This window comes from Eschrichtius robustus, chromosome 7, assembly GCF_028021215.1.
Source record: "Eschrichtius robustus isolate mEscRob2 chromosome 7, mEscRob2.pri, whole genome shotgun sequence".
Taxonomy (NCBI): domain Eukaryota; kingdom Metazoa; phylum Chordata; class Mammalia; order Artiodactyla; family Eschrichtiidae; genus Eschrichtius; species Eschrichtius robustus.
This window is the reverse complement of record NC_090830.1, coordinates 113,576,264-113,604,195: the sequence shown is the minus strand read 5'-3', so window position 1 is coordinate 113,604,195 and position 27,932 is coordinate 113,576,264. Positions and strand designations below refer to the sequence as shown.

Below are 27,932 nucleotides of genomic sequence, written 5' to 3'. Positions count from 1 at the left end.
CGGAACTCCCGCGCTATCCAGCCACCTGGTCTCGGTCTCGCCTCGCCTGGTCTTTACCCCCGGCATGGAGGGGGTCCCTGTGATAACGGCAGGCACCGCGGGCGCTGCCAAGGCCGAGGGAGCCGCAGCCATGCCGCCCCCGCCTCCCGTCTCCCCGCCTGCCCTTACCCCGGCGCCCGCAGCGGGTGAGGAGGGCCAGCCGCCACTGCCCGAGGCGGGTGCTCCCGGCTGCTCGGGCTCCCGGCCCCCTGAGCTGGAGCCGGAGCGCAGCCTGGGCCGCTTGAGGGGCCGCTTCGAGGACGAGGACGAGGAGTTGGAAGAGGATGAGGACCTGGAGGAGGAAGAAGAGGAGGAAGAGGAGGAAGAGATGAGCCACTTCTCGCTGAGGCTGGAGGGGGGCCGGCCGGACTCCGAGGACGAGGAGGAGGTATTGATAGCCCCTGTTTGACCACGCCGGGCCTTCTCAGTTAGGGCCGGGTTCCCCGCTCGCCGCTGAAGCCTTTGGCACTTGTACGGACCCTCACCTCTCCTTGCGCTGCCTGCTTGTGGCGCGGACCGGCCTTCTGTCCCGGCCCAGTTCCCTGCCGACTCATATTGTAACGTTCCTGCAGTCCCTTAAGCTCTCTGGGTCCGACTCACTCATTATCGAAGCTACTGCGTGCCAGGGATGTAGGCGCCAAGGGTGCCGGCCTGCTGCCCTCCAGGAGCTTACAGTGGGCCGGGGAAACAGTACATTTCTACAGGGTGTTGAGAGGATGGGAAACCCTTCCCCACCTAGTCAGTCTCTAATTGGGAGATTTTTTTTTTTTTTTAATGGGGCAGCGCATACTTCATAAAGTTAGACAATATACCTAGCCAGTCAGAATTAATATTAAACACCAGTATCTGGAAAGTTTGTCCACTAAGTGATAATTCTTATAGTAAGATGCCCCTCATCTGGCAATATACAGTTATCTCCAAAAGAATGAGATCTTTTCGAAACATTGGTTTATATTGTGTTATTGTAACTTTGATGAGAGTGTTTGAAGGGTTGGAGGTACTGTGACATGTTTCCATGTTGCAAAGTAAGCTACACGTTGTTGATAATAAAATTTGGGGATTATCGCTTAAGAATTTGAAAAGGCAAGGACTTGTATTTTAAAACTATTTCCATTGCATTTGCAGCGCCTGATAAATCTCTCTGAGCTGACCCCATACATCTTGTGTTCCATTTGCAAAGGTTACTTAATAGATGCAACTACCATTACAGAATGTCTTCATACATGTAAGCATATAGTTCATCATATTTCCAAATAATATGTTCAATTTTTGAAATGTCTTGAAAGTATCCTAATTTCAACATTTTTTTTCAACAGTTTGTAAAAGCTGCATTGTAAGACACTTTTACTATAGCAACAGGTGTCCAAAATGCAACATAGTAGTACATCAGACACAACCTCTTTACAACATAAGGTAAGAAGAATATATAAGTAAAATTTATATTTTAGGTATACTTTTCCTGAAAGCTTGAAATTGTGTAGTTGGTAATAAATTCTTGGCCTATCTCAAAATGACGAGAAAGGGAAATACATATTCTTTAAAGAAATACATAGAAATACATATAGAGCACTTACTGTGTACCAGGCACTGTGATATCCGCTGGGAACTTTAAAAAAAAAAAAAGACACAGATGTCTTTTCTTGAAGATTTTAATTTCATCAGTCAAGTTGATGAGGCTAGTTTAGGCTTATCCTTTTCTGTGTATCTAGAATTCTATTTTTAAAACTAATACCTGAAATAACTGGCCTCTTTAGAAAAGCCTGTCTGTCATAGGTCATTGTGGCTTATTAAATTTTCAGTTCATGCTCAGTTTCCTAAGGGAAGAAAAACACTAAAGGTGACCTGCTTTCATTTGTTTAGCAAATACTATTATGTTTTTACTACCTTCATAGAAGAGTGTTTTGCAGATGATACACAGAATTTCAAAATACAGTCTCTGCCCTCATGCTCACATTCTTATTAAGGGAATAAGACCAGTTCACATGGAACAATTTAGCAAATAGTTCAGGAGTCTATAATTACTTGTAATTATGACCGCATACAATTACTTGAGGTTCTCTCAGATGAGAACCATGAGCGCTTCCTAAAAGTAACTCAGCTCTGAGAAAGGAGATAGTCACCCCTAAGAGAAAACAGTTACTTAACAAAGAGCATCATTCACTCTGTACCAAATGCATTTTTCTGAATTCTGAGGTATTCTCCATCCTTTCCTTTTATTAGGTTGGACCGACAGTTACAAGACATAGTGTACAAATTAGTGATCAATCTAGAGGAAAGTAAGTTTATTTTATTACATAGTTGTGAATCCCAGAATCTCTTCTGACTCTGCTAGTTACATTTTAAGTGTAATTTAGTCTGTGTTTTATCATTTTTTAGGAGAAAAAAAGCAAATGCATGATTTCTATAAAGAAAGAGGTCTAGAAGTACCTAAACCTGGTAAGTTTGGGTGTATACCATAATGTATTTATAGATTAAAGAATACTAACTTAATAAAATTTACGCCCTTTGAGGTTCTTTTTGGTGATAGCTGGTTATTTTATGATCAAAGAGAAAGATTTTGAAGATAATGATTTACTGTAATCCAATTTAATTATTTATAAGGATTAAAGAGTACAGGCTCTGGAGCTATATTGAGTGTGATCCTAGATCTGCCACCTTACTAGGTGTATGACTTTGGCAAATTACTTCAATGTCTCAGTTTCCTCTTCTATAAAGCAAGGATAATCATAACACTTTATAAAATTGTTGTAAGGATACATTGAGTAATACAAAGCACTTAAAACAGTGCCTGGAACATAGTAACTGCTCAAATATTAGTTTTTATGATGATGGTAATGTCACAGTATGGAAGTTAGATTTGGGTTTAAATCTTCATTCTTCCACTTACTATGTGGGTGACTTTAGGCAAATTGCCTAATCTCATTAAACTGTAATCTCATTTTCTTTACAGTTAAAGTACACAAAATTGTAAATCAACTATACTCCAATAAAATTTTTTAAAAAAAAGCATTAGTACCTATGTCATGCAGTTTTAATAAGGGCTAAATGAGATGGTGCATGTAAAGTGCTAAGCATGAGCCCTGAGCCCTGGCACATAGTAGTGCTTATTAAGGGCTACCTACAGCTATTGTTGCTGTTATGCTGAGCTCTCTCTGTGGCCCTGATAAACCAGCCATACATGTCTGCCTTCCACTGTGGAGTGCTCCCCAGGCTTGTCACTAATTTCCCTGGCTTTGACAGATTAACTGATATTATTTAAAAAAGGGAGAGTGAGTGCTTTGTGATATTTTAAATAGTCAACACAGTTAAATTTCTGTAATTATTTTCCAAAGATCTCAGTTTATGATATTTATATTCTAACTCAACTTTTTTGTTTGGCTATTAAATAGCTGTTCCACAGCCAGTCCCTTCGAGCAAAGGAAGATCTAAGAAAGTCTTAGAATCAGTGTTTCGTATTCCACCTGAACTTGACATGTCTTTATTACTAGAGTTTATTGGGTGAGTACCCTAAACCTCTACCTCTAAACTTTAAAATAAAGAATTTTTTAAGTTCCAACAGTTACAAAATCATCCTGAACTAAGGTCATATCGAGTTTTTCTGATATCCTTTTAAAAAATAATTCTGAAATATTTAAGACTTAGAAAAAGGTACTAAAGAGTAGTAAAATAACCACTTGTATCTCCATCATCTGGCTTTTGAAATAAACCATGCTAATATGGCAGAAGGCACTTGGCTGCCTCTTCCTGTCCATTCCCCCCTTCCCTTAGAGGTTAATAACTACTCTCCTAAAAGTAATGATTGTCATTCCCATGCATTTTTTTATGTGTTTGCCATGTGTATCTATTTCTAAACAATAGTAGAATTGTTTTTGGCCACTTAAAAACTTTAAATGGTATCATACCATGTTTTCTAACTTGCTTTTCTCACTCAGCATTGTGTGATTCATCCATGCTAAAATGTATAACTAGTTCACGCATTTTCACCATTGCCTGGTATTCCCTTAAAATAAATATACCATAATTTATCTTTTCTTGTACTGTGGAACACTTTGTTTCCAGTTTTTTTGCTATTATAAACACTGTTGCTTTAAGCATTTTTTACATATCTCCTTATGTATATATGAGATATTTCTCTAAGAGTGTAGATTTGCTGTGTCTTGGGATATGTTTGTCTTCAGTTTTACTTGGTTTTGCCAAATTATTTTCCAAAGTAGTTGGATATCTCCCTAATTAATAATCCTCCATTAATTAATATCCTCCATTATCCTGCAACATTGTTAGGCCGACTGTCATCATAGAGTTGGCCTGTATCAAACTGTAGTTTTCAAAATAATTCCATAGTTTGCAGGATAAACTAAAATGCCTTTCTTGGAAGATCTAGATCTTCCATTTTATGTCACTGATGACTATTTGACTTCTCAATCACTTCCTCCTTATAACTCTAGCTTGCCTGTATTATTTATTTAGTATCTAGCTTGTACTATGTTGTATTTATCTCTTTATGTATTCATCCTGTGTTCTCAACTGATATTAAGGATCCCTGAGAGGCGAGAAACCTTTCTTATGCCTCCACAGAGCCCACGTAGTAGTGGTTGATGATAATGAAATAAAGATCTCTTTAGAAGAATGAGAAGAAATCATGTAATACCAGACTTTAAACCAGCAATTTCTGTTATTAAAGAATGTGTTCCAACCTAAATGTCCAAAAGGGAACTGGTAAAATAATGGTATATAGCAATGAACACGTGCTAGTAACGTATGTGCTAATATGGAACAATTGCCAAAATTCACTTTCTCAAGTGAAAAAAGCAAGATGCGGAAGAGAATATATAGCATGTGCTCTTTATGTTTTTTTTAAAAAGCGGGTGGTGGGCATATATACATATATATATATTTTTTCCCCACAGGCACAGACCATTCCTGAAAGGACATATAAGAAAATGTTGATAGCAGTTGCTTCTAGAAAAGGGCACTGGAGTGTATGAGTATAGGATCGGAAAAAGTCTTACTTTTCATTGTATTTTCATTTTCATTTGTATTTTTACCATATAACTTGATTTTTAGTAAGTCTAGTTAATTAAAATTTGAAAATTGAAAGGAATTTATATTTCTAAAAAAAATATTTTCGGGAAATGTAACCTTTTCCACTAACGCATAGTTGGAACTGACAGTTTTTTATACCTTTTTTGAAAAGTGGCAGTAATGCAAAGATGGCAAATATGTGACAAGTGTGCTGCATTACCTCTGTCTGTCCAAAGGAGAAATCAATACTTAATCATGGCAGGCTTTCCTAATGAGTGAGACTTAAGTACTGTGGTCAAAGCAGTCATTACCACTTACTGGAGTTGTTACATTGTTAACACATTCCCTGCTGTAGAAAAAAGAGCCCTCACTTGGAATAAGAACATCTCTATTTAAGTCCTAGCTCCTTTGTTGTATAGCTTTGTAGAATTGAGCTAATCGCTTTCTGTTTATTCATAAGATGTTTATTAAGGTCCTGCTGTGTACCAGCACAGCCCTCTGCTAGCTGCTGGGAATGTAATTGGAATAAGTCAGCCATGGCCCTTGCCCTCATGGAACTTGTATTTTTTTTTTTTTTTTTTAATGGAACTTGTATTTTTAACATCTCAGAGCTTCAGCTTCCCTATCTGTAAAACAAGAGAATTGAACCTTATATGTTGATGATTATGATGAGTAGTCTGTCTACGTCATAAAATAGTCTTTTATCTGTTTTCAAATGGTTATGGGGAAGAAAGCTTCCACTGTGGCAAAGAGTCCTTTTGAAGAAGTCGCCAGTCCTCAGAGTTAAATTCCCACATGTTTACTACATTGAAAAGCTTGGTGTTACCACTGAAGTCAGGCTACTGAGGGTAACCCATAGGAAGCTCTTTCATGGCAGGACAAATGGCAGGTGAGTTTTAACCTGATGCAAGTACAAGGGCAAATTTGGTCCAGCTGGTGACCCTGCTTGAATTGGATTAGCAAAAATCCTGAGGTAGGTTCAGACTGTGGAAGTGATTTTTCAACCACTGGAATGAATATGAGATTCCCCGCCCCCCTAAATTTGGTATGCATGTTTTGTGATCTTAAGATAGTCCTGTATAGTACTTCTCCTTTTTGCTCTTCAGTTTCTACGTGTAAAGTAGAAGATTATAAAAAGAAATAACTTTAGGCAGTATAGTGTATATAGAAAGAGCATAGACTTTGAAGAGTGTAACTCAAGGTATGTAACCCCTAGGATGTAGCTTAACTTCTCTGATCATCAGTTTCCATATTTCTAAATTGGGGGTTATAATACCAACTCACAGGATTGTTATAAGAATCAACATATGGTATTCCTAACATGTCTAAACTATTATCAGTATATGAATATTGAAATAGTGCAGGGTCATTCAGAAATAAAGGTTAAAGTAGTCTGTGGTGCTGTAATGTGTACAACATCTGCCTAGTAAAGAAAATGGACTCACATGAAATAAGTGTATGAGAGAAGATATGGCAAAAACGTAATGCAATCTTAAACTCAGTGGTGTTTAGTAAACCAGGGAGGTGCTATCCCACTGTATGCTCTGTTATCCAACTGGGGTCTGATGTTCAGCACTAGGCACTACATTTTAAGAGAGATGTTAGTAAATTGAGGTGTAATCGGAATAGTAAAAGGTGTGAAAACCATGTCATGTGTAGTAGCAGAAAGATTGAATCTAATTCACAAGAGTACCAAAAGGCAAAACTAGGACCAATAGGTATAAGTTACAGGGAGAAACATATTTGATTCAGTGCAAGCAAGCAATATCTAACAACGTTTCCCACAAATGGAATGAACCGACTTGTAAGTTAAGAAGCTATCTCTTTAGATATTCAAGCAGAAGCCAGATGCCCATATATCATGGATTCTATAGAGATAATTCTTATAATGAAAAAGATATTTTATTTATTTATTTATTTTGGCTGCGCAGCTTGCAGGATCTTAGTTCCCCAACCAGGGATCAACTTGCGTCCTTGGCAGTGAAAGCACGGAGTCCTAACCACTGAACCACCAGGGAATTCACGAGGATATTTTATTTTGTAACTCTTAAGATATTATAATCCTAGATTTACATCTATATATAATGTGTATACATAAATTATGTTTTATGCTTGTCAATATAACATATTCTATAAATAGATATGTATACTATCTATATTGTATATTAATATATTTCTCTGTATTTGTATTATAAGAATACTCTAGATGATGCAATCGTGATCTTACCTGTTCTTCCAACATGATAGGGAAGAAAGAATGTGAGCTTTGGGAATTCCCTGGCGGTCCAGTGGTTAGGACTCGACGCTTTCACTGCCCTGGCCCAGGTTCAATCTCTGGTCAGGGGAACTAAGATCCAGTGCAGCGTCGCCGAAAAAAACAAAGAATGGACTTTGATATGTATACCCGTGTTTGAAACCCAGCTTTATTACTTACTAGCTGTGTGACCTTAAGCAAGTTATTCAGCCTCTCTGAGCTTAATTTTCCTTATCTGTAGAATGGTGATTCTAATGCCTGACTTAAAGGGCTACTGTGAGAACTGAATGAAAAACATGCATAATATATGAAGACCTAATATAATGCCTGGTGCATAGTAGATGGTCAAAAAAAGTTTGTTCCTTGTCTCCTCATGATATAAATAATTGATTTAACCAAGAAATCTCTTTGTACTTTTAGGGGAAAAGCAAACTGAGTAAATCATGCCCAGGTGATTATGTTACAAGTAAAACAACAGGAAATGTAGCAGCTTTCTTGTAAGGACTCTGTCTTGTAAACGTTGCTATCAAGAAAAAAACACATTAATTATGACAGAAAAAAAAGAAGTTTTACTTTAAGCTAGAAAATGTTAGGATGCTACATGTGGGGGAAATATAAATATTAATAGTATACTTTTAACTCCTGGAAGTAAATATACAAAGCAATGTAAAATACTGTATAAAACTGCCTTTGCCTTACCACTAGGTGGCAGATATGACAATTAACTACATTTGTTTATTTCATAAAGGGTTAGGTGACCGTGTTTTAAAATTGATGTTCCTCAAATATGTGTATTTATATTATTTTTCTGTGTTATATAATTAAACATATAGTTCAAAAATTGATTAATTTTGCTTTCGTTTTTCAGTGCTAATGAAGGCACGGGACATTTTAAGGTATTTTACTTTTATTTTTCATTTACTTTACAAGAGGACCCTGTAGCACACAAATTTAACATTAGCAATCATATGGAGACTGTCTTCGATTACAGTCTATAAAATTTGTTCTATAAATAAAACTTGTTGAAATATGAAGTACATTCAGTAACGCTCTCTTATAATAGGTTTATGAGAAAAGAGTTATTAAGTAGGGATTTGTTATTCAGAACAGTGGTCTAAGGAAAAATAAGTGGGTAATTTTTAGAACTGAAACCAAATGCTGTGTTAATTAGGTGATTAAAAAAATGTTTCAAAGCATTTTTTGCATATTTGGCATTTAGAGTTAAATATGAGCTTAAAATTTCATTTGCATGTAACATCTTTGGTTGAAGTTAGCCTGCCCCAACTTGTTACTTCAATCATTTACTGAAACTTTAAAGGTAAGAATGAACTCTTTTGTAACATAAGTTCAGAGTTGTCTTAAAGGCTTCAGTATCACAGGTGCCATTTTACACAGTGTTGCTCCTATAGTATGAGTCGTTCAGGAAAAGGTGACTTTTTTAAAAGGGGTAAATCAGGCCTATAGTTACTTGGGATTATAAATATATAAGGAAATAGCTGACTTTGATCATCTGCTTAGATTTTCAGTGACTGTCAAAGTCTATACTAAAATATGGGTGAATTATACCTGGTTGGGCATAGTGTTTTGTTTTGTGACTATAATGGCTTAGGGAACATGAGTTGAAGCATAGGAATAAATGAGTACTTTTCTGGATGAAGTATATTATAGGTTTTTCCCAGAGATCATTGTGATGGAGGGAATGCAGTGTTAGGTTTGGTAACTTTTTACCTCTTCTAAGTTGTAAAATACCAAACTTATGGTGATTAACTTTAGGAAGTCCTTTCATAGTGTGCTGGGTGGGAAAGTAGCATATAAGTTTCTATATGGGACAAGTATAGAGTCATATGCTCCTAAAGTTCACTGAAGACACCTGTCCGGTGACCTGTAGTAGCCAGACGAGCCAACAGAGTATAAAAATCTCGTGAAGAAAGAACTAAAAATTAAATTAAAATATTAGCCTATTGCTTCTGCGAAAGCACATATGCGCTTAGAATATTTATGTAGTTCTGATCCTCATACATCAAAAAAATATGACACTACCACCTATGAAGTGTTCTTGCCAAAAGAAATGTGAAGCTGATCATACCCCTAGATTACTAATTTACAGGAAATCCAGTGGACACAGGAACTTATTAAATTTCTCTGTAAGAATATATAATAGGACTTCCCTGGTGGCGCAGTGGTTAAGAATCCGCCTGCCAATGCAGGGGACATGGGTTCGAGCCCTGGTCCGGGAAGATCCCACATGCCGCGGAGCAGCTAAGCCCGTGTGCCACAACTGTTGAGCCTGTGCTCTAGAGCCCGTGAGCCACAACTACTGAACCCGTATGCCACAACTACTGAAGCCCGCGCACCTAGAGCCTGTGCTCTGCAACAAGAGAAGCCACCGCCATGAGAAGCCCGTGCACTGCACTGAAGAGTAGCCCCCTCTCACAGCAACTAGAGAAAGTCCGCGCGCAGCAACGAAGAACCAACGCAACCAAAAATAAATAAATAAATAAAATATTTAAAAAAAAAAAAAAAGAATATATAATAAGCCAAATCTAGACAGTGGAAAACTGCAGGACAAACAGTTCTGTTTCTTCAGTAAATAAGAGGGAAAGACGTAAAGAGGGAACATGTAGATAGAACATACTGATTAAAAGAGACTCAAGGGACATCAGTGTATGGCGTTTATTTGGATTGGATTTGAAAATAAACTAAAAAATTTATGAGATGATAGCCCCAAACTGTAAGTAACCCAAATATCCATCAACTGATGAATGGGTACACCAAATATGATATATCCATACAATGGAATAGTATTTGGCATTAAAAAGGAATGAAATATTGATACATGCTACAACCTGGATGAACCTTGAAGACATGTTAAGTGAAAGAATCCAGACACCCAAAGACCATGTTATATGATGTCATTTATATGAAATGTCCAATATAGGCAAAAGCATAGAGAAAGGAAATAGATTAGTGGTTGCCAGAGGCTTGGGGGAGAGGGGAAATTAGGAGTGATTACTAATTGGTATGGATTTCTTTTTGGGTGATGAAAATGTTCTGAAATTAGATAATGGTGATAGTTGCACAACTTTATAGATGTACTAAAAACCATTGAATTGTATACTTTAAAATGGTGAATTTAATGATATGTGAATTATATCTCAATAAAGCTGTTAAATTTTAAAAAACAAGCCAAAATCCATTAGAAATTTCAAATAGAAGCATTGTTTGTAGTATATTTAGTGTATACATTTGAGAATACAAAAATATATCTGATAAAAATAATATATGCATAAATTAGAATTTTAGCTTGAGTCCATCACTGGTTATTATATTTTGTGTGTGAAATCTTTGTTTTATTTTTATTCTCTCTGTAATGACAACCCTAAAAATAATAAAATCATTTTCTACTAGGTAAGAAAATTGAGATGGTGAAATTTGTACATTTACTGTCTATTTTCTGATATCAAGGAATTTTAAAGTATGATAGTGGTATTATGTTTTTAAAAAGAGTTCTTATTTTTTAGAGATACATACTGAAGTATTTACAAATGAAATGATGTGTCTGGGGTTTGCTTCAAAACAGAACTGGGGAATGGGGGCCAGGAAGCATTTGGGGTAGGAAATGGGTGGGGTATATTTAAAACAAGATTGGCTTTGAGTTGATAAAGCTAGGTTTATAGAAGTTTATTATACTGTTCTTATAGTTTTGAGGCATTAAGTTTTCAGTGTTAACTAATGATACTGATGTTACTTTGCAGGCTTATGTCTATAAGAGGTAATGAATATATTGTTTTAGAAACAAATGATCCTCTTTCTGCATATTTTGACTATTTTTACTTTGCTAAAACAGTCTTTTTTTTAATATTTTCTTAGCTAACACATTGGCAATCTTAACATTTTTCTTTTAATTCTGTATTTATAAGGGAGTTCTAGTTATAGCTTTTGATATTATAGCTCAGTATTCTCTACTACTTAAAAAGCTGTTTTTATACCTTGTCTTTTATTTATTGTTCAAATAAATATGTCTGACTAGGATGATGCCTAGTTAAACTATTCACCATGTACACTTATGGCATGAAAATCATAAAGTCTGTTTGCTACATTTAATTTAAAAGTGTTTCACTAAGCAGTAATGTAGTTCAGAAAATTTTTTCTTTAACTTTTAATTATGAAAGTGTTTAAACATACTGAAGAGTAGACAGAACAGAACCTCCATGCATCCATCACACAGCTTTGCCAAATAACTAATGACCAATTTAATTTTTTTATACCTCCATCCACTTCCCTTCTTTCTTTTTTTTTTGGCCTTGCCACACGGCTTATGGGATCTCACTTCCCCACCAGCGATTGAACCCGGGCCACAGCAGTGAAAGCGCCAAATCCTAACTACTAGGCCACCAGGGAATTCCCACACTTCCTTTCTTTCTTTCTTTCTTTCTTTTTTTTAAATTTATTTTTATTTATTTTTGGCTGTGGTGGGTCTTCTTTGCTGCATGTGGGCTTTCTCTAGTTGTGGCGAGTGGGGGCTACTCTTCGTTGCGATGCACGTGCTTCTCATTGCAGTTGCTTCTCGTTGCAGAGCATGGGTTCTAGGTGCATGGGCTTCAGTAGTTGTGGCTCACGGGCTCTAGAGTGCAGGCTCAGTAGTTGTGGTGCATGGGCTTATTTGCTTCCTGGCGTGTGGGATCTTCCCGGACCAGGGGTCGAACCCGTGTCCCCTGCATTGGCAGACGGATTCTTTTCTTTTTTTTTTTTTTAATTTATTTATTTTTTATTTTTATTTTTGGCTGCGTTGGATCTTTGTTGCTGTGCATGGGCTTTCTCTGGTTGTGGCGAGCAGAGGCTACTCTTTGTTGCGTTGCGCGGGCTTCTCATTGCAGTGTCTTCTCTTGTTGCGGAGCATGGGCTCTAGGGGCGCGGGCTTCAGTAGCTGTGGCTCTCAGGCTCAGCAGTTGTGACACGCGAGCTCTAGAGCGCAGGCTCAGTAGTTGTGGCGCACAGGCTTAGTTGCTCTGCGGCATGTGGGATCTTCCCGGACCAGGGCTCGAACCCGTGTCCCCTGCATTGGCAGGCAGATTCTTAACCACTGTGCCACCAGGGAAGTCCCTTCTTTCTAATATTATTCTGAAAGAAATCCCTGGCATTTTGCCATTTCATCTGTAAAGTGTTTCAGTACTCTTAAAAGATGAGTCTCTTTTTTTAATGACCACGTAGCATACCAAAAAAAGTTACAAAATGTCAGTGTTGAGAAAGATAAAAATAAAGTGACAGACCTATTCTACATTAAAGGAGATTACAGAAACATGACAACAAAATGCAGTGTGTAATCCTTCATTAGATTCTGGATTGAAATAAGAACAACTTGTAAAGGACGTTATTAGGACAACTGGAGAAATTTGAATTTGGGCCCATTTAGATAATTGCATTGTATTAATGTTATAAATTTCCTGATAATTATATTGTAGTTATAGAGGAGAGTCCCTTTATTCTGAGATGATAACTGCTGGTATATTTAGGGGTTAAATATCTCAATGTCTGCAAGTAACTTAAATAATAAATGTACACGTATATACACACATATTACATTGGAAGAGATGAAGCAAATATAGCAATATGTTAATCATTTGTAAAGTAGGTGAAGGCTATCTGGATCTTCATTTACTAGTCTTGTAACTTCTTTGTAAGTTTGTGATTTTTCAAAAGGTTGAAGGTGGCGAATAAAAAGAAAATAAGTTTCTTACCAAATATCTAGTCAGTGTACAAGTTTTTATCTCAATCGTAGTGGGTGTTTTGTTTTTTTAACATCGTAAATCAGGAGCCAGATAATGTTCATACATTGTGATTGGTTGATAGGTTTTTAAGTCTGTAAGTTTTCTGTTTCTTTTTTCTTGCAATTCATTGTTGACAAAGCTGGGTCATTTGTACTATAGTTTCCTACAGATTGGGTTTTGATGTTGCATCTCTGTGCTATGATTTAACATGTTCTTCTGTCCTCTGTCTTTCCCATAAACTAGTAGTTAAGTCTGAGTGTTAATCAGACAGGTTTGATTTGAGGGGACCAAGAATACTTCATAGGTGGTGGTGTTTTTGTCCATCTGGAGGCACATTAATGTCTGGTTGTTTGTGTCTTTGTATTATTAGCAACAATTGGTACTCTATGTCTAAGCCCATTAACTTAATAGGGTTTGGAAAATGATGCTGTCATTCTGACTTTTATTAAAATACTTCAATAATGAGAAACCTCTATTTGATTAGCCAGTGGTACCATTCATATAGGAAAGAAAGAGTAAATGCTGATTCTTTCCCTTGACTTACAAGGTTCAAAATAATGAGTTGGTTCATTAGCATGCTCCGGTCATAATCAATTAGGTATTTTTGTTTTTGTTTTTACTTTAATGTGAACTCATGCATTTAAATATATTTGTGGTTTAAACCCATTTTAATTATTATCTTTATTGATGTTCAAATTGTCTTATCATAGATAATCATGGTCTATAATAGCTTCCTTGCTATTTGATATGACAAGATGTTCCATGCTCAACTCGTACATCTCTTGCCCCAGACACAGAATCTGTTATTTCTCCAAGGTGTCTTTTGGTGGTATTTCAAATTCACCATCTGGTTGCTAGGGATTTACCTTGCGACTGGGTTGGTAACTGTTTTCAGTTGACAGAGGTAGGAATTTTTTCAAGGTAAAATGAGTTGATACCATCTTTTTAAAAGATATTGGGTTGGCCAAAAAGTTCACTTGGAAAAACACGACCAAACTTTTTGGGTGACCCAATATTTTTAGTGGTATGCATTTTCTATAGTCAGAAAATAACAATGTCTCTTAAATCTCCCTATAGATTCTACCTTATTGTTTCAACTTTCTTCTCAAATTGACCTTTTGTGTTATAGATGGTGGGGAAGATTGCTGTGCTTAATTTCAAAGAAGTAAAATTCTTCTGTGGAATTTTTCTTTCCTGTTTATATGCAGATGGTAGGAGGCTATTAGATGCAGCAGGAAAAAAAAATGAGTTGACCATTTAGGTGAGAGCCTGCTTTGTAGCCTTAAGAAAAAAAAAAAAGGCAAAAAACAAAAAAAACAAATTGTTAAAAAAGCTGGATCTGAATTATATCAGAAAAAAATTCTGTTAACTTGTGAGCCTGGGGTATGAAGACTAAGGTTAACCACGTGAGAACCCAAATTTGAAAGCCAAGACCAATGTTTTTCTTTCAGATACTGGCAGATCTCATAATTCTGTTCTGGGTGGTCTAAAAAGTACAGTATTGATAACTTTAGCTAAGTTGGATTAATCTTAATAAACACTTGGGGGTGAAGTGCTCACCAAGAACTAGAAATGATGAATATTGAATTGTCCTCTGTTGGTATACCTGAAGCCTACTATTGAGATGGTAAGCCCCAGAAATTGACCTTCAGAAATGCACTGGTTGCCAGGCAGGCATCTAGCTAGATTACCCAGAATAGCAGCTTTTCAAGGCACATGATGGGACTCTCATGGTAATCAGGCAGTGCCACCTACAATGCGGTACCTTCATCAAGACTTCACCTGGAGCACTGCTGTATCTACTCCTTAGTGAGAAAGACTGCCTTAGATTTTCAAGATGATTCTTAAACCTGCGTTAAAAGAACACGAACCTTTGCCATTTTTGTCTAGATTATATCAGTATCCATGATGACAACTAGGTCCTCTAATTAGATTCTTTTACATAAAGAACAGAATAAATCAATACACTAGTAATAACTAAGTACTTACTATGTGCCAGGAATTATTAATAGTTATTTACATATATTAACACACTTTCCTTATGATAATTCTATGAGGTAGGTGCTATTAGTATCTCTATTTTAACAATACAAATGGGGAAATGGAGACACAGAAGCGTTTAGCAACTTGTCCAAAGACTTGCAGCTAGAAAATGGCAGAACCAGGGTTTAAACCCAGGCAGTCTGTCTCTAGAATATCTGCACTTAACATGCTATCTGCTGCACTGTGGTAATAAGGGATAGACCTATTGTTAGGAAAGTTCTTAAGAAACCAAATTACAGATAAGAGAGCTGAATGCTGTTACATGGAAGAAATGTGTGCCTAACCTGCCTGGGTCCTCTTGGTAGCAATTCTGGGCTCCCTCTCTCTAGTGCTAGAAAAACATTGTTCACGTTTTCCTAAAAGGTACCCTTTTAGTTCTTATTACCCCAGCTTTTCATTTTTATTAATAGTAGTATCCTTAAAATTGCCTCAGAGAGAGAGTGGCTAGGTAAGCATTAGTTTCTACTTTGAAACCCTATGGTCTCTGTACCTATCACCTTAGACCGTTGGATCAGATTCCAGCCATATACGTCTGGATGTTAATCTTTTTATTTTCTACTTTTATTTTTTTATTTTATTTTATTTTATTTTTTAATTTATTTATTTATTTATTTATTTTTTGGCTGTGTTGGGTCTTCGTTTCTGTGCGAGGGCTTTTTCTAGTTGTGGCGAACGGGGGTCACTCTTCATCGCGGTGTGCGGGCCTCTCACTGTCGCGGCCTCTCTTGTTGTGGAGCACAGGCTCCAGACACGCAGGCTCAGTAGTTGTGGCTCACGGGCCCAGTTGCTCCGCGGCATGTGGGATCTTCCCAGACCAGGGCTCGAACCCGTGTCCCCTGCATTGGCAGGCAGATTCTCAACCACTGCGCCACCAGGGAAGCCCTTATTTTCTACTTTTAAAAGAAAATTTCAAACTCATACAAAGGTAGACAGAATAGTAAAATGAATGCCCATGTACACATCACTTAACTTCAATAATTATAAAATCATGGCCAGTCTCAATTCATCTATACCTTTAACACTTCTCTTATATAATCTTGAAGCAAATCCCAAACTATGTATCATTTTATCAGTAAATAATTGTTTCTAAAAGATAAGGACATTTTATAAAAACATAATAATGATACTATAATTTTTATTTATGGCTGTGTTGGGTCTTCGTTTCTGTGCAAGGGCTTTCTCTAGTTGCGGCAAGCGGGGGCCACTCTTCATCGCGGTGCGCAGGCCTCTCTTGTTGCGGAGCACAGGCTCCAGACGCGCAGGCTCAGTAATTGTGGCTCACGGGCTCAGTTGCTCCGCGGCATGTGGGATCTTCCCAGACCAGGGCTCGAACCCGTGTCCCCTGCATTGGCAGGCAGATTCTCAACCACTGCGCCACCAGGGAAGCCCTATTTATTTATTTTTAAAACTTGTATCTGAATGTGTAAAGCAGCTTTTCAAATATTTATTTATTTATTTATTATTTATTTTGGCTGCGCTGGGTCTTAGTTGCAGCATGTGGGATCTTCGCTGTGGCATGCGGGATCTTTTTTTTTTTTTTAATATTTATTTATTTATTTGGTTGCACCGGGTCTTAGTTGCAGCACGTGGGCTCCTTAGTTGTGGCGTGAGAACTCTTAGTTGCAGCATGCATATGGGATCTAGTTCCCTGACCAGGGACTGAACCTGGGCCCCCTGCATTGAGAACATGGAGTCTTATCCACTGTGCCACCAGGGAAGTCCCACATGGGATCTTTAGTTGCATCATGCAAACTCTTAGTAGCGGAATGCATGTGGGATCTAGTTCCCCGATCAGGGATCGAACCCAGGCCCCCTGCATTGGGAGTGCAGAGTCTTACCCACTGGACCACCAGGGTAGTCCCGATACTATCATTTTTAAAATTTACAGTAATTCCTTAAATATCCACATGCTATTTAAATTTCCTAGATTGTCTTATGAAAATTGTTTTAAAGATTTTTAAAAATCAGGATCCGAATAAGATCCATGTATTGTATTTGGTTGATATAGCTCTTATTTATAGGCCTTGTATCTTTTTTAATCTAGCGGTTCCTCCTCAGCCTTGGTTGGGTTTTTTTTTTTTTTCCCTGAAGTTTTTTCGTTGAAGAAACCAGGTTGTTTTAGACATTGAATCTTGGGTATTTGCTGTCAATAAATTTTACTCTAAGTTTTATTCTTGATGAGGTAGTAAAACAAATCAGTAAGCCTTTCTATTAAAAAAAATTGTTGACATACTTTTTAGAGAGGTGAAGCTAAGCAGAAATTCTTTTTTTTCTTGTTTGATAGATAAATTAACTCAAATTTCATAGTAATTTTTCTTTCATAAATCTATTGAATTATCTTTGCTATAAAATGTGCTTTAAGGTTTATACATTTTATGTATATTTAATCTGAAATTGGTTTGTTTGTTTACTTTTTTAGCCATTGGAAAAGAAGTTTGTCCGAGTTTCAGGAGAAGCAACTATTGGACATGTAGAAAAATTCCTCAGAAGAAAAATGGGTCTTGATCCAGCTTGTCAGGTAGAGTATATGTGTGTAAAAAGACAGGAAGTTGTGAGATTACCTTTAACATATTGAAGAAAGAACCGTCTCTGGGATTTCATGAAGTGGCTTTTGTTTTATGACATTGTAGATATTGTAAATGTTAATTGAATATTGGTACACAGTGATCCCCACCCCCAAATTTAATCACATTTGACTTGCTGCCATTGATCACCATCTATGGGTGTCAGAGAAAAGCTGAGGGTGTGAGAACGATTAAAGAGCTTCTAGAGCTTCAGCTCCAGCTCCTTTCTTTTTGATAGTAGAGCAAAAGTTTACTTTTCCATCCATTCACTTCTCTTCAGAGGACATCCTTGGATTTATCCGTGTTTAGCTCAAGACACCTAGAAAAGTGAAACAGCTGTCTAATATAGACTCTGTTAGTTTCCTAAGGATTGAAAAAGATATCTCATTCTAGCTATATAATAACTTTCTTGTTGTAAGATGGAAATCTCAAACCTCATGTATTGTTGTATATAAAGTTTAAATAAACTCGTAGTTTAATAATGTGGGCCAGTGAAAATGCACGTTTATATAGCTCTGCTTTTTCATTAGTCAAATTTAAAAGGAATTTTTGTTATTCTCCATCATGTGTAAAATTTTATAGAATAATTTTTATCTAAAATGTCTATTTGCTGTAGATCTGAAATTTTGCTAATGTTTTTAGTATCAATATCTGCCGGTACTAAATATATATTAAATTCAATTAAATGTTATTTCTCTTACTGACTTTGACATAATGCTAGCTGTATCTCATGGCAACTGAAAATTGGAAATGACCTATCTATCACCTTGTAGCCAAAGCATACTTGAGGTTATTCTTAGCCTTTTGGTTAGAAATAGACAGCTGTTTAGGGACTCCTGAACGAAGAATTGTGAGTAATCTCATAATAGTCTATTATTTCTAAAAGCAGAAATCAGAAGACTTGCACCTGATTATATAGAATAAGAAGTGGCACCCAAGAGGGCTTTCTTTAGGATATAGATTACTTCCTCTGTGGCTAGATATTGATCAGAGCCATTTATAAGTTTCACACTGGTGTTTTAAGAAATTTGGTTGCCAAAGCTCTAAATTGGTTTTATTGTGTAAAAATGTGGGTTTATTTTTTCCTCATATCCCAAAATTCAAGGCTTTTAACATTTTGAAATAAAATGATGTAAAACTTGTTTCAGTCTTTAAGTTTGTCTCTCAGCTCTTCGCTCTTTAGGTAAATATTTTTTTCTAATTCAGGTACTATATAGCTGGTAACATTCATAAATTACTGTTTCACCAAAATGTTAAAATAGTGGAACAGAGAATTATCAAATATGCAGACCCATTTGTGACTAAAATTGTTTAAGCCTTCTAAATCCAAGAGAACATAAACAGGAGTTACTTCTAATATGAAGAAAACATTGAGCTAGTTAACCATTAAACAAAATAAAATTCTTGGTCAACCCAGTCACTTGAGCCTTCTGTGCTGACCTTCCTTAAAACCATTTAGTCCCAAATAGAAAATGTATTCTTTGTTTACAGATATGTGACCTTCATAAATGGTTATTTACTAGCAGGAATGAATGATTACTAGGGGACTGTTAAATGATAAAATACCTTTAAAAGTATTATTTATTTGTGGCAGATAAAAATAAAAAAGGAAGACAGTTCTGAAAGATAAAAAAAATGTAGACATGTGTTCTTAAGAGATTTAAGTTAATTCAAATCAGAAATCAGTAATTATCTGAGTAGATTTCTTTCACATAAGAGAGCCCAGTGCCTCTGGATCACCATGGTTGATTTAGTGGTGTTTTGAATTTATTGCTGTCTTATTGTATCTTGTTTTTTAATAACTCTTGTGTTCCTTTGTACATTATTTGATCTTCCGACCTTATTTTGCTTTTTTGAAATGATTACCACATTGATCACTAAATATTCTCTATATAAAAGATGTGGTAGTAGATTTTGTTGTTAATCCTACCATAATTAATTCCATCTTAAAAGATAGGTTCCTTTTTTTTTTTTTTAATAAATTTATTTATTTATTTGGCTGAGTTGGGTCTTCGTTGCTGCGCGGGCTTTCTCTAGTTGAGACGATCAGGGGCTGCTCTTTGTTGCTGTGCGCTGGCTTTCTCATTGCGGTGGCTTCTCTTGTTGCGGAGCACAGGCTCTAGGCGTGCTGGCCTCAGTAGTTGAGGCTCACGGGCTCTAGGGCACAGGCTCAGTAGTTGTGGCTCGCAGGCTCTAGGGCGCAGGCTCAGTAGTTGTGGCGCACGAGCTTGGTTGCTCCGCGGCTTGTGGGATCTTCCCAGAGCAAGGCTTGAACCCGTGTCCCCTGCATTGGCAGGCGGATTCTTAACTGCTGCGCCACCAGGGAAGCCCAGGTTCCTTTTTATTATTATTTATTTAGTATATGACCTTAACCCTATCATTGAATTGTTTCCAAATCATTTTTCAGAGACTCTAACATGTCATATGGTGTATCCCTACCATTCATTTACTATCTATTGGTACTAAATTGAGCATCTATGTGCTTGGCCTCCAGTACAAAGATGAGACAGAAAATGCCACCAGGCGACTCCGAGTTGTGTGGGAAAGATATAAAAGTAAACAACTGAATGACAATAGGATATGATGAGTGCCACAAGAGCACAGAGTGAATGATTTAACTCTGGAGGGGTCAAAGAAAGGATTTGAAGAATGGATTTTTTTTTTTTTTTTGCCAGACAAAGAAAAAAAGAACTTTCTATCAAAGGAAAGTATTTATGAACAAAGAGGAATGAGTGTGGCACTGGCTCAATCAGTGAAAAATCCTGTCTTGAAAGCTTTAGTGTGATCTTGCTTTTAAAAAGATAAGGGTTTTTCTTCCCTTAAGACTATCTTCACATTACGATTTCTGCTCTGAGATTCAGAAATATCGTAGTTATTCTTCCTAACTAAGACTTAATACTCCAAAGGGTAGAAAGATTATGCAGAAAAGAGTTAACAAAGCAGACCTGAGGCTGCTGCCTTTAGAAGGGCTGGCTTCCAAGGTTGGCCCTTGCCTAGCATATAGGAAGTTGGCTTGTAAAAAGTTCCCTGTACTAATATGAAAAGTTACCTATTGAGGGTGTTTCCCTGTACCTAGACTGTACAAACAATGGATCTATGATGAATACCTGCTTTGCTTCTGGGTGTCTGGAATTTGGTAGTTGCTAGGCAGAGAATGCCAACATGACCATCCCTCAATAAAAACCCTAAACTCTGAGCCTCAAATGGGCTTCCCTGGGCAGAAACACTGCACAAATTGGCTGTATTTCCACAGTGTGTGGGTGTTATCTCCTCTTGGACTGGGAGGGAAGAGCATAGGAAGCCTGTGCATGGATTTCTCCAGACTCTACCTACACCTTTTTGCCTTACTGATGATCTGACTGTGTATCCTTGCTGTGTTGCTGTAATTACTCATAGCTGTAATCATGCTGAGTCCTGTGAGTCCTTCTAGCAAATTATCAAATATGTGGGTCATGTTTGTGGCACCCTCAGAGATGTGATTCTGTTTGAATGAACTAATTTATGAAGTATTTACAGTCAAGTAACTTAAAAATCATCATGTAAAATGAGAAGCAGTTTAAATGTTTATCGGGAGGATGGATATATAGTTTATGATATAGTCATAAAATGGAACACTATACAGCTATTAAACACAGAGAGCTAACTATGCATTCCAAAAGATTCCATAGTATATTAAGTTTTTGTTGTTTGTGTGTATGTGTGTGTCTGTGTGTGTTTTAAGAATATGTAGAACAAAAAAAAAAAAAAAAGAATATGTAGAACAAAATATGTGACATGATCCCATTTCTAGAAAAACAAAACCAAAATCCCCACATGCACACATTGCATCTAGGACCATATGCATCAAACTGTTAGTAAATGGCTAACCTCTGGGGGTTAAGATTAAGTTGAAAAGAAAATTGTAGTAACCAACTCATAAATGTATACCATGTGGTGAAGCCCACTAAGAGTGGTGGTCTCTGGATTGCTGGATACTTAATAAAAATATAATGTTAGTTTCCAAGTTCTTTAATTTTTCATGGACCTAAGTTCTGTGCACAAGATCTGCTATTATTGCTTTCAAGTCCTTTTGCAAACAAGTATTGCTTTGCTGACTTTAAAACTGGTAAGCATAAAACAAAAGTTGTTACTAATCGGAGTTTATTCATTGTGAGATATCACAGGGCTTGACTGACTGACCTATGGGCCAAATCTAACCTGCCATCTTTTTTATGAATTATGTTTTATTGGAACAGCCATACTATGGCTGCTTTCATGCTACAGTGACAGAATTGAGCACATGTGACAGTGATCCTGATTCCCACAAGCCTAAAATGTTTATTATCTAGCTCTTTGTAGAAAGTTTGCCAACCCCTGACATGCACTTATCTTTGGAGAAAGATAGACCTGGGGACAGACCTGGGTTCCGATCTGAACTTTGCTACTTAACTAGCTTTGTGACCTTAGGAAAGTTTAATGTCTTTACTTCTTAGCGTCCTATCTGTAAAATGGGAATTATAATACCTAGCTCACAGGAATGTGAAAATGAGATGAGATAACATATGTCAAATATATAGTGTAACAAATGCTGTGCATAGAGGCTGCTCAGTTAAATGCAACTGCTTTTACTATTCTTACCCAAGCATGCTGAAGGTTTTAGGGAGACTAACATGTTGGCAGTGCATAGGATTTTTAGAGTAAACGGAATTTGAAGGTTGGAAATCTGGTTAGGAGACGGTTTCAGTGGTTTAAGCCTAAGAGCAGCAGTTGAAAGAATGATATGAACTGAAAAGGTATGGTGAAGAAGGAAGCAACAGGACTTGGTAACTGCATGTGAGAAGGAAAAGGAGAAATAGGAGTTAGAGCTGATATTTTGGTTTGGAGCAAGGAGAAATTTCATGCCATAAGCTAAATAGGGACATTAGGAGAGGGAGCCTGTTAAGTGATATGTATTAATAAGATGTTGAGGACCTGTTCCCATTTTAAGGCAATGGGAAAGGAGTACTCAGTGAAAGAGAATATAAGGATTTGCATTTCTGTTTCTAGCAAGTGAGTATACTGGAATCATATTACAATATAGTATATAACTGTACAACCATATCGTTCTTTCTAGAGCATTCTATATAAAAGTAGATTTATCTTAGAGCTTCGACATTACTAAAAGGGCTGAAAAGACCTTGTTAAGATTGTTCCATCTGTAAAACAGTTCCCTTATTGTGTACTTTATGTCAGTAGTAGACTTTCCACTGTTGGAAAATGAGATATTCCTCGTTAAGAAAATTATTCAAATAACTAAAGATTGCCTTTTTAAGCATTATAAGCCCTTTTAATCATTGTGTCATGAAACTTTTTTAAATAATAGACTTTTCTGTGCCTTGTGCTGAACATATCAAATATGATTTAACTTGTTCTCAGAGATTCAAGGAAATCATTTTGAATGTCTGTTGTAGTGTTCTTTGTCCTGCTATGTCCTCTAATGCTCCTTCCATTTTACTTTATTTGTAAAAAGTTTCTAAAATCTTTCTTGAGAGTGTTTAATCAGTCTAAAATAGCAAAGTCTAGTCTAAAAATAATTATGTTGATCTTCCTCATTTTGTCATATGGTTTTTTGAAGCAGGAAAGCAAACTTACATTCTTATTTGCCTGTAGGTAGATATCATCTGTGGTGATCACTTGTTAGAGCGGTATCAAACTCTAAGGGAAATTCGACGTGCAATAGGTGATGCAGCAATGCAGGTAGGTCTTTGACTTTACCGTATTTATGCCTAACGGACAAGTTATTTAATGAAAGAAAAATGTTCCATGTTATCAATAAAGTTTTAATAAATATTCTATAATTTTCTTAAAATTATCTGGACTGTAAATAATAAAGCTAATGTTTATTGAATGCTTATTGTGTGTCAGGCATTCTTCTAAATGATTTGTATCGATTAGCTGTCTTATTCCTTATAGTTTTATGAGGTAGGTATTCTTTTATTCCCAATTTTAAAGATAAGGAAACCAAGGTACAGAGAGGACATGTAACCTACCCACAGTGAGTGAGTGAGTGAGTGAGCCAGGGCTCAAACCCCAGGCAGTTTGATTCTAGAGGCCTTTTTTTTTTCTCTGTCCAGTATTGCAGTAGAGCTTTGAAGACTACTGGGCAAATGTATCTGCAAGGACATTTCTTTAAGAAAAATTTGTAGATATTCATTAGGCTATAGAGATTCACATACCATTCCTTGCTCAATTGGTAAGAAGCCATGGTAACTGTTACGATGTTTTAATTAGCCTATAATGTGAGTGGGAATATAATATGAAATCTGATCTGGATACATGAAAAGCAAGATAAGACTTACAATTTTAATGAAGAGAAAGTTTCTCCTGGAACTTTACCCTCTAATTCTAAAATCCGTTGGTGGATCATATAGATGAGGAAACTGGTGTAGAGAGATTAAGTAACTTGCCCAAGGTCACTTGGCTAGTTAGTGGTAGAATCAAGGTTCACCTCTTAAAAAAGTTGAACTTAAAGCTTAGAATCTTAACAAAAGAGTAGCTGAATACTTATTTGGGTGATTATTTGATTATTCTTACATGTTTTTAGAAATATAGCACTATACCAATTGTCTACATTTTGGCAACAAATAATTCAAAAGATTCTTCATAAAATACAAAAGCAAAATTGTTTCTTGGCTAAGTAAAGCATACTTAAAGATATAAACAAAACATTTCTTAAAATTTTTATAAGGTCAAACTTCAGAAATCTTAGAAAATGATTGTCTTTTTTTTTTTTTTTTTTTTTTTTTGGCTGCGTTGGGTCTTTGTAGCTGCACACGGGCTTTCTCTAGTTGCAGCGAGCGGGGGCTACTCTTCGTTACTGTGCGCGGGCTTCTCTTGTTGCGGAGCATGGGCTCTAGGCGCTCAGGCTTCAGTAGTTGTGGGACGTGGGCTCAGTAGTTGTGGCTTATGGGCTCTAGAGCACAGGCTCAGTAGTTGTGGTGCACGGGCTCAGTTGCTCCGCAGCATGTGGGATCTTCCCGGACCAGGGCTCAAACCCGCATCCCCTGCATTGGCAGGCGGATTCTTAACCACTGTGCCACCAGGGAAGTCCCGATTGTCTTTTTAAGAGTTAAGCTTGATTAGAAATGTAAGAATCTAGGAGTAAAATCGCAAAGTCAGTGGAGTGGGTAGAAAATATGACTTCAATTCAAAAAATATTTACGGAGCACTATTCTAGACATGGGGAGATTCAGAGACGAGCAAGTCCCAGAACTTAAATAACCTGAAATATTTTTAATTAAAGTCCTCATTGATAACAATGTGTCATGTAATCTCAGGACCTCTTAGCTAAATGAATAACATATCTCTGCAGTGGGAAAGCTAGGAGGTAGCAAGTGAGGGAGAGAATGGTAGGAGCTGAGATCTGAGCAGTTGGAATAAAACCATGCAGGACTTTATAGGCCGTAATATGAACTTTGGATTTTAATTGAGTGAAGTGGGAGACTACTGATTGGAGAGATTTGAGCCACGGACAGAAGAGACATAATCTGACTTACCTTTTAGAAGATTCACTCTGGTTGGATAGTTTAAGAAGACCATGAATGGAGACATCTAAAGATAAAATATAAATAATATTTATATATTCCTATATATTTATATGGAATATAAACATAATAGACATAGATTTAAATTTGAATTATAAGGAATTATCTCATTTCATAAAATGCGATTTTATACATGTATTGAAGTTTTGAGATTTTGAAACAGCTTGTAATTGTGAAACATAACTATATGCAAAAAAATTGACATTATGTAAAATGTAATTTGTATTCATGTAAAAATGTTAATAGGATCCTTCTGTGTGTGTTAGAATACAAATTCATTTACTTTGATTAGACTAGTTAGTCTAGAACAGGTCTGATGGTCCGTGGGCCAAACATGGTATGGGACTATACTTTATTTGGCTTATTCTATGTTTTAAATATTTTTGAGTTTAAATTCCTTTAGCTAAGCGTCTGCTCTCTGGTTTACCACTGGTCTCAACATACCCTATTTGACTACATACCTGACTCACATATTCATTTATGTTACTTTTCTGGCCTTTGTGGGCATTTGAATTGGTGAACCCCTTTCTAGAATTTTGGTGAGTTTTCACTGAAGTTGCCAGTAACAGAAGCCAGATTGCAATGAGTTGAATAGTGAATGAGAAATGAGGAAGTGGAGCCATGAAAAAGCTTAATAAAGAAGAAAGAGAGAGCGATAGCTAGCAAAGGGTTGGAAATGCAAGGCGTGCATGCCACCACTCCCTCTATATGTTGCTCAAAGTAGGTCCATTGCCCATGGCATACTTCCCCAGTGAGCCTTCCTTTTAAGCTAGTTTTCCAGTTCATAGTAGATTAGAAATAACACCTTAAAAAGCACACTTTTAAGCAGCCTTGGTGAGAGCACAAGGAATTAAGACCTGATATCAAGAGAGGAGACACAAAAAGACTCAGGAACAAAGTATCTGGAGTCATTTACTGTCAGGTTAAGTTTCCCATGACCCCAGAGGACATCACTGTGTTACAGCACAGTGTATTTACTGTTCATAAGGATGACTCTGGATATCAAAGAAAGGGTAAATTGTATTGAACAGACTTCAAGGAGGAAGTAAAATGTATGATACATTACATGGGTAAGAGTTCCAAAATTTTCTCACTTGTTTTAGTTGTAAGCTGCATTTATGTGGGAAATAAATGTTTTATTTTCTTAGCAGATCCATGATACTTCATGATAATTGAGTCTTTTTTTAGAGAAGTCCAGTGCTTGGGTGATATATTAAGTAATCCGTGCAGAATGAAATGTGTATCTTTTAGTTCTTTTTGAAGAACTGTTTTGCCATAAACAACCTTGACTAACTGTGGATACCTGGTAGTTTCAGAATTTTCTTCTGAGAGTCATTAAAAAGGCACATTAACAGGGAGTGTTTGGTAATGAGGTGAGTGAACAAGCAAGTTTATATATCTTGGACCCTTTATTCTCTTTAAATCAAAGAATTTCACATTAGTGTTGGGTTATGAAAAATAAACTATCTTTGATTTGATCATTTACGTAACTGATTTTTAAATAACTGCAGAACACTTTTTTTCTTTTCAGGATGGTCTGCTGGTCCTTCACTATGGACTTGTGGTTTCTCCTTTGAAAATTACTTGAAGATTCTAAGGGTATTATGAGGAGGGAAACAAAATAAGGAGACTTCGGCAGGATTGCATCTCACCAAAGATTTCCACGAAATGTGTAATTGCTATCACTTTGTGCTGTTCGAGACATAACTTATCTATTTTCAGCACCAAGAATCATAGGATTTATAATTACAACTTGGTATTATAGAATGCATCTGTTTTACTAGAGACTATATATAAAAAGCATCCACAGCTCAGGGGGAAATTTTTAAAGCAGTGAATTTTTATGATTTCAAATACTTTGACATTGATTTTGTTTCCTAATCTTTGAGGTAAATCAGTTACTGTTTTTGTTTTTGTCTTCACTGAGCCATACCCCTTTCAAGTTGGTGGTTAGGATTCTGCTCTCTGAAATGGCATCAGTTGGGCAGTCATCCTTTCGGAAAAGAAGTGTGCTTTTGAACTGAAGATTTAAAGCCAGTCTTTGTTAAGTTACAGAATGTACCTCTTATACAAAGACCAAAACTATGGGCCACTTTTGTATGTTGCCATCTTATTTCGAACTTGTAACTGTTTTTTTTTTTCAACCAGCAACACTACTAAAGAGATATTATTCACTTCTAAAAGGGATGGATTATAATTTTTCTGTGTGAAGAGACTGTCTCCTGTAGGGTTTACGGCCCGTACCATAAGCCTTCAGTGTAATAAAGACTCCTTTAACATACCTTACAACAAGGGGCGCCTCTTTGCAACAGTATTTTTATTTTTTGAATGTTAGTTTGATTAACATTCATTTTGAGTACGTAATGTGATTGTCAATACCTTGTAATGGCACTGCTTTTGACAGTAATTTAAAAATTTGAGTGAATTTGAGAAGTTTACAGAAACTTGTTCATTGTTTCCTCAGTAAGTCAGTTTAATGTTCATTTTCTCATTACTTTGTCACTGGGATAAAGAATACGGGTGTTTGAGAGCTCACTCACTTGCATGCAAAGATTTCAGTTTTAAAGACTATTTTGCCTAAAATTATCATTGTGATGCTTTCTAAAAGAAATATTTTGTAGACCTCATTTCACTGCAAAATTTCCAAGTCTGCATAAAAACAATTACAATTGGAGAAAGA

At 36.6% G+C, this 27,932-nt stretch overlaps 1 protein-coding gene across 1 annotated transcript; it reads left to right on the top strand.

Annotated features, from left to right (window-relative positions):
• PCGF6 (polycomb group ring finger 6) lies at positions 1-27,932 on the top strand. The gene is made up of 10 exons (XM_068548488.1): positions 1-427; positions 1,165-1,264; positions 1,356-1,452; positions 2,260-2,315; positions 2,416-2,475; positions 3,429-3,537; positions 8,184-8,211; positions 17,546-17,644; positions 23,319-23,405; positions 26,784-27,932. The coding sequence occupies exons 1-10, from the start codon at positions 65-67 to the stop codon at positions 26,838-26,840; spliced, it is 1,056 nt and encodes a 351-aa protein (XP_068404589.1). The 5' UTR covers positions 1-64; the 3' UTR covers positions 26,841-27,932.

Bases quoted from the DNA above. Each gene is read 5' to 3' on its own strand.
- PCGF6 (XM_068548488.1), top strand. From the start codon at position 65: ATGGAGGGGGTCCCTGTGATAACGGCAGGCACCGCGGGCGCTGCCAAG. The intron at 1,265-1,355 runs GTAAGCATATAG...TTTTTTCAACAG, and splicing joins TACAGAATGTCTTCATACAT to TTTGTAAAAGCTGCATTGTA. The intron at 1,453-2,259 runs GTAAGAAGAATA...TCCTTTTATTAG, and splicing joins CAACCTCTTTACAACATAAG to GTTGGACCGACAGTTACAAG.